Here is a 17,071-nt window from a genome sequence, read left to right as displayed (position 1 = left end):
TTCATTATGTCATTATTCATCTGTAAATACGGTAAAACAATAAGAGACTTGTTTCTTAGATATTTAAGTAGTTTTATATAGTGAAACAAAAGTCAGATTCTGGTTCTGGTGTCAGACTGGTTCCAGCTGCCTGCGGTACTTCCTGCTGACCAGCAGGCGGCCTCGTCGACACTCGTCCGTCACTAAAACGCTGAAACATAAAAGTTTAAACTACAAGAAAACTTTAGAGTCCAAAAGGCTTCTGATGTTTATTTTGTGTGAAAAGATGAAACAGATTCACAGAGCAGAGACGTTTAGAAACACTTCAGACGTTTAAACGACTGGAACTAAAGTTAAAAGTTATTATCAAACTGGTCATTAATAATATATTGATTGATTGATCAGTGTATTAAGTGTAGATCATTATTCCCTGAAGCCCAAGTGAACATATTCAGATGATTTATTATCATGGAAAACTAGTAAATATTCACATTTGAGAAGCTGCAACTTAAACGATTCATCGATTGTCAGTCGATTAATCATCCTGTCAGCTGTAAAGTGCTGCCATGTACAGTGGGGGGGGGGGGGGGGGGGGGGGTCAGAGGTCAGAGGCCAGAGGTCAGAGGGAGGTTGGTGGAGGCGGCGGCTGGTTTCAGGGTTTGCAGAGAAAAACCAGATTGTTCATCTCGTGTTTCCAGGGAACGACCCAAACGTCAAAGTGACACTGAAACGTCTGGAAAACAAAGACGAACCGTTAAACAACATTCATGTTTATGCACATCAAAATGTTTTTTCTCCATTTTGTCTCATTTACTTTCTCATAATTTTACTTTTTATATCATTACCAACTTTTCATCTATTTTTTTCTTTTCTTGGCAGGAACGAGCCTCCGTACCTCACAACTACGTCTCCTTATTTAAGATTCATGAGTTTCTAAATATTTATAACAACCTATATATATATATTTATGAGGTTTTTAATCTCAATTTCACTCATGTACTACCTCATTTTATTCAGAGTGTCTAGTTAAAACTAATTTTTAATTAGATTCATTAGGATTTTCATTTCTTTATCATCATCTAGTTTTTTGTCTTTCTTCTTCAGTAATTTATTATTTATTATTTTTATTATTTCATGACTATTTTGCAAGAAAAAAAAACACTTTTATTTATTTATCATTTACACTTTTATATAAATAAGGTTTTGCTTTCTTGCCGACATCTGAACACTGAAACTAAACTCATTAAGTAATGTAACATTTATTTGTTATCTACCAATCAGTTTATTGATCCCCAGTCAGCAGAGTGAAACCTGCTCACACTCACCTGGTGCAGGAGACCCTCCGGCTGAAAGTCACAGTCGGTCAGATTGTTGTTGTTGTGTTCTCGTTTACGGCAGACGGTTCTGGAAATCTCCAAATCTACGATGTACCGAATCCCCTTAACAATCTGACGCACACACACACGCACACACACACGCACACGCACACACACACACACACACACACACATATGTTTCAGATTATTTTCATCTCTGTGTGTTTAGTACAGAGAACACCTGTATGTGGTTAGCCTAGCTTAGCACAAAGACTGAAAGCAGGGGGAAACTGTTAGCCTAGCTTAGCACAAAGACTGGAAGCAGGGGGAAACCGTTAGCCTAGTTTAGCACAAAGACTGGAAGCAGGGGGAAACCGTTAGCCTAGCTTAGCACAAAGACTGAAAGCAGGGGGAAACTGTTAGCCTAGCTTAGCTCAAAGATTTGAAGCAGGGGAAAACTGTTAGCTTAGCTTAGCACAAAGACTGGAAGCAGGGGGAAACTGTTAGCCCAGCTTAGCACAAAGACTGGAAGCAGGGGGAAACTGTTAGCCTAGCTTAGCACAAAGACTGGAAGCAGGGGGAAACCGTTAGCCTAACTTAGCACAAAGACTGGAAGCAGGGGGAAACCGTTAGCCTAGCTTAGCACAAAGACTGGAAGCAGGGGGAAACTGTTAGCCTAGCTTAGCACAAAGACTGGAAGCAGGGGGAAACTGTCAGCCTAGCTTAGCACAAAGACTGAAAGCAGGAGGAAACCGTTAGCCTAGCTTAGCACAAAGACTGAAAGCAGGGGGAAACTGTTAGCCTAGCTTAGTACAAAGACTGGAAGCAGGGGGAAACTGTTAGCCTAGCGTAGCAAAAAGACTGAAAGCAGGGGGAAACTGTTAGCCTAGCTTAGCTCAAACATTGGAAGCAGGGGAAAACTGTTAGCCAAGCTTAGCACAAAGACTGAAAGCAGGGGGAAACTGTTAGCCTAGCTTAGCACAAAGACTGGAAGCAAGGGGAAACTGTTAGCCTAGCTTAGCACAAAGACTGGAAGCAAGGGGAAACTGTTAGCCTAGCTTAGCACAAAGACTGGAAGCAAGGGGAAACTGTTAGCCTAGCTTAGCTCAAAGATTGGAAGCAGGGGAAAACTGTTAGCCAAGCTTAGCACAAAGACTGAAAGCAAGGGGAAACTGTTAGCCTAGCTTAGCACAAAGACTGGAAGCAAGGGGAAACTGTTAGCATAGCTCCATCACAAGAGAACAATCCACCTACACTACCACATCCACTACAGTCAGCTGTCTGATGTTCATGTTGAATTTGTTTATTGATCAGATGTACAAACATAAATGTTGTAACACAAAAAAAATCATTATTTTATTTACTATTTTATTGTCTGACCTCAAAAAATTACTAAATTTGATCAACTTTATGGTGTTTTATATCTTAAAAACTTTTATTTATGGGATAACAGTCGCTTAATCCTGCAGAAAATTCATTAAAAACCTTTTCATTAATTATTATTAATTGACTCCATCTCAGGGGAGAAACTGTGACTTAATTCAGACTTAAGTTAGAAAATAAAGGTTTCCAGTCTTTGTGCTAAGCTAGGCTAACAGTTCCGGATCTGAATCACGTGACTCTGGAGGAGACAGAAGTAGAGGGTTGAAACTGAATTTCTGTTGACCTTTGACCCCCCCGACGCATGAGTGCACACTATTGGTCCAGGTGTTTGCTGTCGTACCTGCCGCTGAGCTCTGTGGATGGCGGAGGGTCTGAAGAGGAAGGCGTCGTTCGTTTGTTTGTTGAAGGAGCACGTGGCGTTGAGGACGACCTGCTCCAGGCCGCGGTCGTTCGTGCTGATGTTGAACGGAGATCCGGGCATGGAGCGGCCATGATGGCTGCCTGCCGCTGACCTCGCCTCTGCAGGAGAAGAAGAACGACGTTCAGCTCTGTTAATCTGTCTCGATAAAGTTTGTTAAACCTGATTCACCACCAACAGGACAAACTTTACACTCCGATACTGATGCGACTTCACTTCATCTACTCTGAACTCTGACTTTTATTTACACTTTTTACTCTCAGGTTTGTGAGTCAAACTGAAGAATTTTTATTTTTGCCAGTGAGATGAAACAAACACTTATTATTATCTCGTCTACACAAGATAATAAAATATGTTTCAGGAGCGTAAAAGCAGCTCCAAGACACAAACTGCTGAGAAAAGTCCTGCATGAAAAATCCTCCGACAGTAAAAGTATCATCAGCAAAACGTAGTCAAACTGTACTTATATACAGTACTTGAATAAATGTACCTAGTTAGTTTCCACCACTGATTTTTAAAAATACTGTAACTTGGACACAAGCAAACAAACAACAAGCAGTTTTCAGATTGTTCTTTACACTTATTAATAAAAATAAACCCCGAAGACTTTATTCTTTTGGTCGGTTACAGAGACGCAGATTAAAGGCAGTGAATGAAATAATTACCTTCAATCAACAAAATGAATCAGAAAATGAATGTTAAACATCATTTACTCGTGTTTTATCTGTCTTTTGTTTCCTGTTTTGTGTTTGATCATTTTCAAAAACTGCTGTGAGCAAATGCTCAAGAAGTGAAAATATATATATAAACAATAAAAAACAAGATCCAGGAAGTTTTGCTTGTTTAAACGGTGCAGACAACCACAAACAAAAAGCTCAGGTTCTGTTCAGGTGAAATAATTTAGTGAATTTATAGCAGAACAACACGAATCTTCATCAAGGTTTGTAGATATACAATAAATTTGTTCGACAGAAGAAAGAAGGAAGTCTAAAGAAGCGATGTGGTTTGTAAACTGAGGAACCAGGAAGTGAAATAAACTCAAACTGAGTCTGAACAACACTCAAACATTTCCGACTGTAAAACAGGTTAAACTGTTGTTTCTCACCCAGAGCGGCGAGCAGCGAGCCGAGCAGCAGCAGCAGCATCTTCGGTCTCATCTCTGATGATCTTTGTTCTGACCGCAGATCTGTTCTCAGCTCTCCTGCAAGAACCTGTCTGTTCACTTCTGCGGTGTGTGTATATCAGTCCAACATGTGACATCACTTCCTGTCAAGGGGGAGGACTTCCTGTACAGGAGTCCTGTGAGAGTGTGGAGGTTTTTTTATCAGAGCTCACTGAGACTCTCTTGATTAAACAGAGAATCCTGTTACTCACACAAATACAAATACTGTTAATACTGCAGATTCAGGAGCTGAGAGGAGAAACACAAAGCAGCTAAATCAAGTTATCTAGAAACACGGAGGTTTAATTTAAGCTACATAAAAGATATTTTGAACGGTTTCTGTCAGACAGGGATCGAACCCACAACCTCAAAACTTCAACGTATCCGTCAAAGACCATGAACCCTAAAAGATGAGGTTTGATCCACTGATCTTCATCCAGCGGTGTGTCAGACTGAACCGCAGCAGATAAACACAGTTCAACACGAGCTGATGAGGTTCAACTTCATCTTGATCCAGTGAACCAGCGGGACGGTGACGTGTTTTGGGGTTTTATGTCGCTTAAGTCTTTCAAAGAACACAAGCTAATCAGGAAGTCTGTAGTTTTACAGCAGGCAGATAAAGTGTTAGGAAGTAATTAAGACATTGTTTTATCATATATTTTTTAAAGAGTATGATCTAAAGCGTGGAGTACTGTAGCGTCAGTACTACAGTACTACTCACTACTGCCATGCAGGGATTCAGGAGGTTATTTATGGAGACACCTGTTATAAAAAATTAGGTTTATGGGTTACAAACATAAAAAATGATGATGATAAACTCTCACATCAAACTTGAATGTTGAATGACATTTGTGTGTTTTGCAGGTTTGGGGTTTGTTAAGCAGTGATACAGAGCTGCTTGAAAGAATTTTCTGTATTTCTGCGTGAATTTAACCTAAAACGTGATCAGATATTTAAACAAGTCCTAAAACTAGACAAAGTGAACCCAATTAAACAAATGATTTTGTTTGTTTATTTATTGAGGAAAGTTAACCAATCTTACATATTTGTGGGAGGCAACAGTATGTGAAGCCTTGCTTTCAGTAACTGGTGTGACCTCCTTTACAGCGATAACTTCAACCAAACGTTTCCAGTAACTGTTTATCAGCTCTGCACATCAGCTTGGAGGAATTTTAGCTCGTTCCTCCTCACAGAACAGTCTCAACTCAGGGATGCTGGTGGGCTTCTCACCATGAACTGTCTGCTTCAGGTCCTTCCACAGCATTTCTATAGGATTAAGGTCAGGACTTTGACTCGGCCGTTCCAAAATATTAACTTTCTTCTGCTCTTACCGTTCTTTGGTGGAACAACTTGTCGTTTAGTGTCGTTGTCTTACTGCATGACTCACTTTCTGTTGAGTTTCAGTTCACAGACGGATATCTTGACATTTTCCTGTAGAATTTGCTGGTACGACTCAGAACTCACAGCTCCATCAATGATTACAAGCTGTCCTGGTTCAGAGGCAGCAAAGCAGCCAAAACCATGATACCACCACCACCATGTTTCACAGATGGGTTCAGGTTCTTACACTGGAATGCAGTGTTTGCTCATTGGAACATTGTTCTAATCACCTTCTGGCTCCATGTGGTCTTCAGTGAACCGTAGACGGCAGCAATGTTCTGTTTGGAGAGTAGTGGGTTTCTCCTTGCAACTCTGCCATGAACACCATTGATGTTCAATGTTCTCCTGATGGTGGACTCATTAACATGGACTGTAGCCACTGCAAGAGAGACCTTTAGTTTCCTAGATGTTACCCTGGGGTCCGTTGGGGCCTCCTGGACTATTACACACCTGCTCTTGGTGTGATCTTTGTTGTTCGACCACTCCTGGGGAGGGTAACAGTGCTGTTGGATGTCTTCAATTTGTACATGATCTGTCTGACAGTCGACTGTTGGAGTCCAAACTCTTTAGAAATGGTTTTGTAACCTTTTCCAGCCTGGTGAGCATCAACAACTCTTCTTCTAAGGTCCTCAGAAATCTCCTTTGTTTGAGCCATGACACACTTCCACAAACCTGTGAAGCTCAGAGTTTGACAGTGAAGATCCAGATTTCTCTTCTTTAAATAATGAACTGATAATCTTAGGGGTTCACACACACAAATACGCAACATTGGATCATTTTCCTCAATAAATAAATGAACAAGTGTAAAGTTTTTGTCTCATTTGTTTAACTGATGTCTCTTTATGTAGTTTTAGGACTTGAGTGGAAATCTGATCACGTTTTAGGTCACATTTATGCAGAAATAGAGCAAATTCTTCAGGGTTCACAAACTTTCAAGCAGCACTGTATGATGAGTAAAACTACTGTCTTCCACTGCGTTTACATTAGATTGAAAGGTCAGCAGAGAGAGAGAGAAATGTGAGGTTATTAACGGGTTAACGTGGTTCATCTTTTACCCCTCTGGAAAATAAACGCACTATCTAGGACAAGGATTGATTGGATCATTCGTTAACTGGCCCAAGGACAAGCAGAGGTCACCATGGCCACAAAATGATTGATTATGACTGAGTTATATTTATTCATTACATTAAGAAGTAAGAACAATTCTAGGTACTTGTTTACTCCAAACATTCATTAGAAACCATCCAGCTCTGTGATGACTTTCTTCACCTTTCACAGATCGTGTAAAAGTCGTGCGAGTCAGAGAAAAACTGTTCATGTTCACTTCGGTTACATTAAAAGTTGTTACACTAATAAACTTGCTTTGTCTTACAGTGAATACAAACATAAATAAGCACTAAATAGACTCAACTGATGGAAGATCGATTAAAAAGCAGATGAAGTTTGTAAAAATATTGATCACACAGTGACAATATTTTCTACATTTCATTTGGTTTAATAATGATAATTTAATTCAACATAAACCAGTCAGAGTTTTGACTGAACTCTGGAACTACTGGGAGACATTTACACTCTGTGACGTTCGTTTTGAACAGAACCGACTCTTTAGGAAAGGATTTAATTTTCTCACCTTTATTGAAAACAATCACAAACACATAAACAAGTATGAAGAACAAAAAGAGGAAACAAAGTGCCAGTTTCTCTGAATCTGAATGAATTCAGGAAAACCTGAGTCCCGGGCCGAACCTTCACAGTCCTGATGGCATCCTTCCCTGTCTATTGCTGCTTGTGCTTGTTGTTGTTGTTGTGATTGTTGCTCTCCTGTCCCCCCTCCCCCTTTCCCTCTCTCTTTCTTTCTCTCTCAACCCAACCGGTCAAAGCAGATGGCCGCCCACCAAGAGCCGGGTTCTGCTTGAGGTTTCTACCCGTTAAAGGGGAGTTTTTCCTTACCACTGTCGCCAAGTGTTGCTCATGGAGGAATTGTTGGGTCTCTGTTAATTAAAGGTCTTGACCTACTCTATGTGAAAAGTGCCTTGAGATGACTTCTGTTGTGATATGGCGCTATATAAATAAAAATTGATTGATTGATTCTTATGTTCCTTTTCTAATCTGATATCTGACACAATCTTTTCCCGCTGCGTACGATCTTCAACTGATAACTAAATCTGAATTCTCTTCCTCCAGTTTTGCAGTTTTGCAGTACGGATCCTCACCCGTGTGGATTCTCGTGTGCAGTTTTAAAGCTTCCATCTTACAGAATCTCTTCTCACAAGTGTTACACGAGTACGGCTTCTCACCCGTGTGGACTCTCGTGTGCTTTTTCAAGTGCGCCATTCGACAGAATCCTTTCCCACAGGTGTTGCAGGTATACGGTTTCTCACCCGTGTGGACCGTCATATGCAGGTTTAACACCCACGGCTGAGAAAATCTTTTCTCACAAGTGTTACACGGGTACGGCTTCTCACCCGTGTGTGTCCTTATATGTCTTTTCACTGTTGTCATGTCGCTAAATCTTCTCCCGCAGGTGTTGCACGGATACGGCTTCTCACCTGTGTGTGTTCTTAGATGCCGTTTTAACACGCACAGCTGGGAGAACCTTTTCTCGCAGGTGTTACACGGATACGGCTTCTCGCCCGTGTGTGTTCTCATGTGCCTTTTCACTGTTGTCATGTCGCTAAATTTCCTCCCGCAGATGTTACACGGGTACAGTTTCTCACCCGTGTGGACTCTCAGATGTGTGTGCAATTTGGACTTGTACTGAAAACATTTCCCACATGTGTCACATTTAAAACACTGTTTGTCTGTGTAACTGTGAGTCTTTAATGTGGCGGCGTCTCCGTGATCTCGGCTCTCAGCTACATGAGAGTTGTGATGGAGCAGCTGGTCCTCGCTGGTTGGTTCTGGTTCCACAGAGCTTTTAACTGACATGCTGACAACATGCTCTTCCTCTGCTGCACTCTGAGTTTCATCAGGACTCAAGTCCACAGTCTGATCTTCACTGTTGTCACTTTCCTCACATGTAGGAGTCGACATAAAGGTTTCAGTCTCCTGCTTCAGTAGCAGCTGTTCTCCCTCCAGACTGCTGCAGACTTCCTCCTCTTCCTCTTTAATCTGTGGAGGTTCTGGCTCCTCTTGGTCCAGACTGGACTTCCTCTCCTGGTCAGCCAGAACCTCCTCTTCCTTCCAGACATGTTGCTGTGGGAGCTCTGGAAAGAAAACATGATAAGACTCCTTAATAAAGGCTTTATATGCATTAAATAACGGATTAATCCAGCGTTCATAGCAGCTAATTATTATGCTAATGCAGCTAATAAACATAATTCATAAAATACTCAAAACAGCGACACTATTCATACACAAGATGGCAGTATAGGCTGTCAAACCCTGCTGAGCCCTACTCAAACTCACTGCCGTATTCCTAGTTTTGGCGGCCCGCTGGAGCTCCAAAATAGCGAAAGTGCTGTCGGATGTTTAAATGAATAGTAGTGTAGGATACATATTTCTCCTCCTCCCCCCTGTCGCTCCACGTTAATTTCCACTTTGCTACATTACAAAAAACAGTTTTGAGGAGCAGAAACATGCGGCTCGGCTCAAACCCTCTGGGGCTGAAGCGGCAGCAGCCCACAGGACCTGCAGGACGGACTCAAAGCTTTAAACTCTCTACATCTTTGTTTTAAAACCGGTGTAACCGGAGCTATCAGTGAACCTGTCCAACCACGGCTCTGCGGGTCTGCTCCAGCAGCGGACAGGTTCACTCTGGGCTCATATAATTTAATTTACAGCTCAAAAAAGACGTTTTAGTGTGCAATACGTCTTTAGTGCTTTACTGAGGTAAATTTCTATCAACTTTGCTGACATGGAAATAAATTACTGAACTAAACTGGAATGAAAACGAGCGTTAAAATTGTAAAATCTATTCTAAACTGCACTGGAAGCCAGATGTTATATGGTTGTATTTCCAGCTGCAGCCTGGAGTATCTGCAGTATGGATGTATAAATATATATCTCTTTATACATCCAGATGTTTTTATGTATCCTGTAAGCAGCGTTGCAGTTATAACCTGCCGACTGGAAACAGAGTTTTTCAGCGTCCTCCTGAGATAAAAGCAAACAATTACAGGTATATAATTTAAACACTGCGGTGGTTTATAAAGCTGATTATTCTGTTTTATACTATGAAACCAGTTCAGGTTTTACAGACCTGTTCTCTGTAACCTTATCTCAGGTTTCCAAATGATATCCAGCAGTCTGCGCTGACGGTCGATCTCTGTTTCATACTCGACGATAGTTTTATGAAAAACTCGGAATATTTCTTCAGCAGCAGCAGTTAGTCGCTCGTTGATTAACTCTCTCAAACTCTCAACTGAATTACAAGTCAGACGAGTCATTTTCCTGCTGAGAAGCTTCTTCCATACACAGGACACCCAGCAGCTAACGCTACTAGCTCCTGTATTGTTTACTTCCGCCGAAGCGTCTTCTTCTTCTTCTTCTTCTTCTTCTTCTTCTTCTTCTTCTTTCCGTTTTATCGGCGGTTGGCAACCAGCGTATTAGTCGCATTACCGCCATCTGCTGCTTCCTGTTTACTTCTCTTTACTGAAGGCGCAGTTTGTCCAAATGTGGTTTAACTGGCACCACACAGTCCCCTCTGGTGGTGGTTTAATAAACTAATTTACAGAAAGTGGGGCAAGCCCATGCAAAGTCTTATACAGAAAACAAACATATTTAAAGTTTTTAAAGTTCTCAAAACTCAATAAATGATATTTCTCCAGGAGGTTACAATGATGGAACGAAAGTGTTTTTTTTTATCAGTTTTCTTGAAGAGTAATTCTATTGATTTAAGTGCAGTTACATCTGCAAGTGACCAGTTAGTAAAACAGTATTCTTTGTGTGAAAAAATGATCGAATGTAAAAACATTCTGGCAGCATTCACTGTCAGAAATGGCCTGATTTGCTTAATGTTTTGTAAATTAAATTTTACTGCATTTGACACCTTTTTTTTTTTTTTTTTACATGACTTTCAAAGGTTAATGTGGAGTCCAGTGTGACCCCAAGATACTTGAACTCATTTACAATGTCAAGTTCCTCCCCTCTCAGGAACATATGAGAACGTGTCACCTTCACTGGTTGTTTTGTAAAGATCATATACACTGTTTTTTAGTGTTCAAATAGAGACATGACTTAGTAAGCCGGTCCTGGACATGGGTCATTGCAGATGTAAAAGTTATGGAGGCTCCTTAGATATCTTTTACACATGTAAAAATAACTGCATCATCTGCATACATTTGAATATTGATGTTTTGACAGGCATCAGATAGGTTATTAATATATAGTGTGAATAAATGTGGTCCAAGAATAGAGCCTTGTGGGACCCCTACAGGACAGTCAGGGTAAGGACACAAACATGTTTTCTATTGGATAAATATGAATTCATCCACAGGATAGCTTCTTCAGAAAAATTAAAGAGAGCTAATTTAGATAAAAGAATCTGGTGACCAACGGTACAAAATGCCCTTTTTAAATCAAGAAAGACAGTACCGACATAGGAACTCTTATCCAATTTGCATTTAACCTTTTCTAAGAAAACACAGATTGTTGATGCTGTGGAATGGTGGGACAGAACCCAAACTGCATGGGGTGCAGAGGGGTGTAGTCTTTATTTAGATGTTCAGTCAAAAGCTTTGCCACCCACTTCTCAGCAATCATAGATATAACTGGGAGGATGGTGATTGGTCTATAGTTAGCCATGTCTATTTTATTCCCAGGATTTTAAGATTGGGGTAACCGTGGCCACCTTCCAAGCTGATGGGACAACTCTTTGCCTGAATGACAGATTAACCAAATATGTAATTGGGTGAACCAGGGAGTCTTTGTGTAGCTTTAGAGCTTTTCAGTGCACCGATAATCTTGGTCACTTCCGGTTCTGTTATTTCCTTTATTTCAAAAATAGGCTGTGCAGGATTAATAGGACTTTAGGTAACATCAGACGGAGTAAAAAGCTGAGTTATATCTTGGACAGAGTTTTTAAAAAAAAGTATTAAAATTGGTTGCTAGGGTCAGTATATTAAGTTATTGTGTATAATTTAATTGTATTTCTTTCTTTTACCTACATCTATCATACTTATATTATCTCCTCTTGAAGCAAAGTGAAACAGTTTCAAGTTAAAAATCAGTGTTTCTCCGATGCTGTTCAGCTGATACAGGACGTTCAGAGGGGCTGTTAGCCGAGCTGCTGCTAATGTTTGTTCAGCTTGTTTCTCTGATAACTTAAGATCCAGACGTCTGACTAAAATCCTTCATCCAGTTAAAAGGTATACTTAAAAACGACCAAGATCTAAAAAGTTTAAAACTGAATAAGAGTCCATTTATGACAGTTTCTGGCAGACAACCACAACACCGATGTATTATCGTGTTTACTCTTTGGTAGAGGAGGTATGACGCCATTGACAGGCGACCAAATGAAACGGTCCGTTACTTTGATTAAATTACAGGTTTCTTTGAGTTTGAAAATAGTTGGAAACATTTGGGATAATGTAAGTACACAACTCAACAACATATATAACATAGGTCTAGTTGTTTTTAGACATTTTAATGCAGAATAGTTACATATTATAGCTTTATGGCACTTATTGTATACACTACTAATAATGTTAATGACAATCATCTAATCAATCAAATTAAGAATATCAGTCTGAAAAGCCATCACTAAAAAATATTTTATTTTTAATAATAAGCATTGACAACATCATGTAGCACATTGTCTACAATGTGTGTCATCGCTAAAGCAGCAAACAAACATTTTATCTCAAGTTAAACCAGGAACAAAATACAGAAAAATGATCAAATATAAATAAATATAAATAAAAGGCTGCAGACCAGAAGGCTCCAGTCGGTTGTATGAAAGCTTTAAGTGAGTAAACAGCACCAGAAGTTTTCTCTGTTTCAACATCACAGAGCTCACAATCCACTCACACAACTGAGGTAGTGTTTGAAAATAGAAAAAGAGAAAATTCATTTAATATTTGTAGAAACAATCTAACAAGTTATTAATTCACAACCCTGATCTGCTAGTTGTCTACGTTATTATTTTAGCCGAGACAAAGTCAAACGTACTGAGACTTATTATAAGGTCAAATAAACAGTGATGTCAGTCACTCTTAGATGTAAACTCTGGTGTCCTGGGAAGCCGTGCAGGAGGCTTCATTTGTAAATATCAAGTACTACTCCAAGTATGTGGATTATTCTGAAATATTTCATTAAGATTCTTGTTGTTTGAAATTATAACTGGCTCCTTCTTTGACCATCGACATCGCACCACAACTCCATCAATGAAACGCTGCAAACAATAAAATTAGTAGTTACAGTAACGTGACGAAAAAAAAGTTTAGTTGAACCAAACTTGAGTGTTGTTGTCGTTTACATCTTACATGAAGATATTCTGACCTCTTCTTCATGGAGAATATTTTACATTCATTTCCTACAGGAGTTTCAGCTCAACTGTTGGACCTGTTTATGGATCGTTTTCATGCTGCCGTTATGTGTTCTTGTGTGTTTTTATCCATCAATCACTCAAACTGAATCCTCTGTAATGTTCCACAAATAAAGAGCTACCTGCTTGTATGGACTTTTATATGTTTTGCAACTCAAGACACACGACAGAATCGTTCTCATGTAGGTTGTAACGTCAACACAAAGCTCTCACTCATGTTTTGCAGTTATACGATTATTTACCTGTGTGGATTTTCATGTGCTCTTTTAAATTGCCCATCTGAGAGAATCTGTTCCCGCAGGTGTTACATGGATACGGCTTCTCTCCCGTGTGGACTCTCGTATGCACTTTTAATGCGTTCGGAAGAGAGAATCTTTTCTCACAGGTGTTACATGGATACGGCTTCTCTCCTGTGTGTGTCGTCATGTGCCTTTTCAATTTTGACATCTCACTAAATCTTCTCCCGCAGGTGTTGCAGTTATACGGCTTCTCACCTGTGTGGACTTTCTGATGTCTTACTAATTTGGCCTTGCTCTGAAAAGTTTTCCCACAAGTGTCACATTTAAAACACTTCTCTCCTGTATAAGTATTGTAAATTTTTATTGTGACAGGCTTGTGTTTGTTGTTAGTGTGATTTATGTTTTCATGATGTCCCTTCTGTGTTCCAGTTGATCCTGAGTCTCCGTGTTTGCCTCCTTTGTGATCTCGGCTCTCAGCTACATGAGAGTTGTGATGGAGCAGCTGGTCCTCGTTGGTTGGTTCTGGACTGCTGCAGACTTCCTCCTCTTCCTCTTTAATCTGTGGAGGTTCTGGCTCCTCTTGGTCCAGACTGGAGTTCCTCTCCTGGTCAGCCAGAACCTCCTCTTCCTTCCAGACATGTTGCTGTGGGAGCTCTGGAAGGACAAAGAGGAAAGGTTTCTCTGGCGCAGCAAAGGCTCCCAGTTTCTTCTCCCCGCCGGCCATGTAGGAGTTCTGGCATCCTCGGCAGATACAATCCAAGCACGCCTGAAAAACACGACACAGAACGGACAGAACATAAGTCTGTTTGCATCACACCAGCGTCGCATAAAACCCGTAACACAAATCAAAGGTGATCCGGTGGTCTGACACTGCCTCTTCAAGATTTCCTAATCTAGAGCTGCAACGATTAGTCGAGCGACACAAAATGAATCGCCAACTATATTGATAATCAATTAATCTCTTTGAGCCATTTTTTTAAGAAAAAATGTCCAAATGCACTGATTCCAGCCTCTAAAATGTGAATATTTTCTGGGTCATTTAGTCTTCTGTGATAGTAAACTAAACCGAGGACGTCAGCTCGGGCTGAGATCCGGTGATCAACATTTTATAGACCAAACGATTTATAGATTAATCAAGAAAATAATTGTCAGACTAATCGATCGTGAAAATACTCGTTACGTTTTAATCTTGGTTAAAACAACCATGACAATGCAGAAATGATAAGAAAGAGAATAACAGTGTAACAGTAGTTTACAGCCAATCACGTATTGATGCTGTCACACTTCTAAACTGCTGATTAAACAATAAACTTTTGTTTGTTGTCAGTAAAATTTAAATATTTCACCTGATGCCACTATCAGTACTTTAATAGACCATCATCCATGTCATGGTCATAGTCTCACCTTGCGTTTTGAGTAACAGGGACACCGTTGACCCCGGCAGGTCAGCACTGAGGGATTCTGGGTCGTCCTGCCACACGTGCAGCCGTTCAGCCAAGTCTGGTATCTGACAGACTCTTTTCCCGCTGCGTGAGTCCTCATGTGGATCTTCAAGTGATGTTCAAGTCTGAAATCTCTCCCACAGGTTTTGCAGGTATACGGCCTCTCAGCTGTGTGGATTGTGTCCTCGCTGGTTGGTTCTGGTTCCACAGAGCTTTTAACTGACATGCTGACAACATGCTCTTCCTCTGCTGCACTCTGAGTTTCATCAGGACTCAAGTCCACAGTCTGATCTTCACTGTTGTCACTTTCCTCACATGTAGGAGTCGACATAAAGGTTTCAGTCTCCTGCTTCAGTAGCAGCTGTTCTCCCTCCAGACTGCTGCAGACTTCCTCCTCTTCCTCTTTAATCTGTGGAGGTTCTGGCTCCTCTTGGTCCAGACTGGAGTTCCTCTCCTGGTCAGCCAGAACCTCCTCTTCCTTCCAGACATGTTGCTGTGGGAGCTCTGGAAAGAAAACACGATAAGACTCCTTAATAAAGGCTTTATATGCATTAAATAACGGATTAATCCAGTGTTCATAGCAGCTAATTACAGGTATATAATTTAAACACTGCGGTGGTTTATAAAGCTGATTATTCTGTTTTATATTATGAAACCAGTCCAGGTTTTACAGACCTGTTCTCTGTAACCTTATCTCAGGTTTCCAAATGATATCCAGCAGTCTGCGCTGACGGTCGATCTCTGTTTCATACTCGACGATAGTTTTATGAAAAACTCGGAATATTTCTTCAGCAGCAGCAGTTAGTCGCTCGTTGATTAACTCTCTCAAACTCTCAACTGAAGACATTGCTGCTTAATTACAAGTCAGACGAGTCATTTTCCTGCTGAGAGGCTTCTTCTATACACAGGACACCCAGCAGCTCACGCGACGAGCTCCCGTATTGTTTACTTCCGCCGAATCTTCCTCTTTTGTTTCATTGACGGGCTACAAACCAACGTTAAAGGTTTATGCCGCCACCTAATGGACCAGAATGTGTAACATCATGACTTAAATAACAACTCTATATTCTGGATATTAAACCTGTTTCGTTTAAATATTTATACAGATACATTTGAACCTGTAATTGTTTTGTTCTCTGTCTCTAACAGACCTGTGATGCTCCCACATCCTCCATCCTACACTGACCTTCCTTCAACGTATCAGCACATGTTTCACAACAGTTTCCCTCAAGTCTCACATTTATCTGACATTGTCTTTTTTATAGTGTATAAAGTAGAACTGAGTCCTGCATGTCTTAATCTTAACCTGGAAAACATGAACATCTTCTTTCTATTACTTCTCACTCTGACAAACTTTTACATTTTGTAATAATCAGTTACAGGTTTTTTAATCTAAGTTAAGTTTAGAATATTAGAAATAAATAAAGATACATTTAATAATTAAAATCAAACCAGTTTCTCTTCTTCACAGTGGCCATAATACTTAACTAACTGTGGTTACTCTGACTGTTAATATGAAATTACTGCATTAAAAGCACTTTCAGGTCGTTGGTAAAGTAAAAGCTCAGAGAGTCTCTTTAGTCGACGTGTCTACTTTAATGTTCACTGTGGCAACAGGAAAACAGAACAACTACAAACACATTAATGTTTTACAGCGTTTCCAATCCAAACAGTGAACTACAGGCAAGATGCAGAGTTAATGTGGACTACACAAAGAGAAATACATTTAAAATATAAAAAAAATATGGTTACCATGCATTAACTTATGTAAATCATCAATTCCATCCAACATTAAAAAATGAGATGATCCAATATAATCAATCTCATTTAACATAAGTAACACTTTACTCATGAAAATTCATCACTCAAATATGAAATCTCGCCTCCCTCTCAGTGATCTTGTGGCATTCACCAAGTCTCTCCTTCTTTAGTTTTACTTCCTGCCAAACTCACAGAGTAAAACAGGAAGAACATTGTGATCTCCATAATCCAGCCTGTCCTCTGTTATTACTATATACTTATAGAGTAATTCGTCTGGACTTATAGAGTAAATAGTCTGTACATATAGAGTACTCATAGAGTAAGTAGTCTGGATTTATAGAGTAAGTAGTCTGGACTTATAGAATAAGAGGTCTGGATTTATAGAGTAAGTAGTCTGTACTTATAGAGTAAGTAGTCTGGACTTATAGAGTAAGTAGTCTGAATTTATAGAGTAAGTAGTCTGGACTTATAAATAGTCTGTCCTTTTAGAATAAATAGTCTCTAC

General features: G+C 40.0%; 2 protein-coding genes across 2 annotated transcripts; both read right to left on the bottom strand.

Annotated features, from left to right (window-relative positions):
- Nucleotides 1-222: 222 nt before the first annotated feature.
- Nucleotides 223-4,369, bottom strand: LOC137197514 (cystatin-F). Its single transcript, XM_067610973.1, has 4 exons — nt 4,202-4,369; nt 3,019-3,197; nt 1,305-1,427; nt 223-712 (listed from the first exon to the last, which is right to left on the bottom strand). Exons 1-4 carry the CDS (start codon nt 4,251-4,253, stop codon nt 632-634), a joined length of 435 nt encoding a protein of 144 aa, XP_067467074.1. The 5' UTR covers nt 4,254-4,369; the 3' UTR covers nt 223-631.
- A 2,885-nt stretch (nt 4,370-7,254) lies between these two features.
- On the bottom strand, nt 7,255-15,804 carry LOC137197577 (zinc finger protein 665-like). The gene is made up of 5 exons (XM_067611071.1): nt 15,481-15,804; nt 14,768-15,309; nt 13,364-14,129; nt 9,840-10,151; nt 7,255-8,844 (listed from the first exon to the last, which is right to left on the bottom strand). The coding sequence occupies exons 1-5, from the start codon at nt 15,650-15,652 to the stop codon at nt 7,787-7,789; spliced, it is 2,850 nt and encodes a 949-aa protein (XP_067467172.1). The 5' UTR covers nt 15,653-15,804; the 3' UTR covers nt 7,255-7,786.
- Nucleotides 15,805-17,071: the final 1,267 nt, after the last annotated feature.

Source organism: Thunnus thynnus, chromosome 14 (genome assembly GCF_963924715.1).
Source record: "Thunnus thynnus chromosome 14, fThuThy2.1, whole genome shotgun sequence".
Classification (NCBI taxonomy): domain Eukaryota; kingdom Metazoa; phylum Chordata; class Actinopteri; order Scombriformes; family Scombridae; genus Thunnus; species Thunnus thynnus.
Note: the sequence above shows the minus strand (reverse complement) of the source record. Positions and strands in the feature narration are given on the sequence as shown.

Coding starts and splice junctions, on each gene's coding strand:
- LOC137197577 (XM_067611071.1), bottom strand. CDS start 15,652: ATGTCTTCAGTTGAGAGTTTGAGAGAGTTAATCAACGAGCGACTAACT. Junction 14,130..14,767: donor CCTGTTACTCAAAACGCAAG/GTGAGACTATGA, acceptor CGTGTTTTTCAG/GCGTGCTTGGATTGTATCTG. Junction 10,152..13,363: donor CATGAAAATCCACACAGGTA/AATAATCGTATA, acceptor TAAAACGGAAAG/AAGAAGAAGAAGAAGAAGAA.
- LOC137197514 (XM_067610973.1), bottom strand. CDS start 4,253: ATGAGACCGAAGATGCTGCTGCTGCTGCTCGGCTCGCTGCTCGCCGCT. Junction 3,198..4,201: donor CTCGCTGCTCGCCGCTCTGG/GTGAGAAACAAC, acceptor CTTCTCCTGCAG/AGGCGAGGTCAGCGGCAGGC. Junction 713..1,304: donor CGGAGGGTCTCCTGCACCAG/GTGAGTGTGAGC, acceptor TTTGTTTTCCAG/ACGTTTCAGTGTCACTTTGA.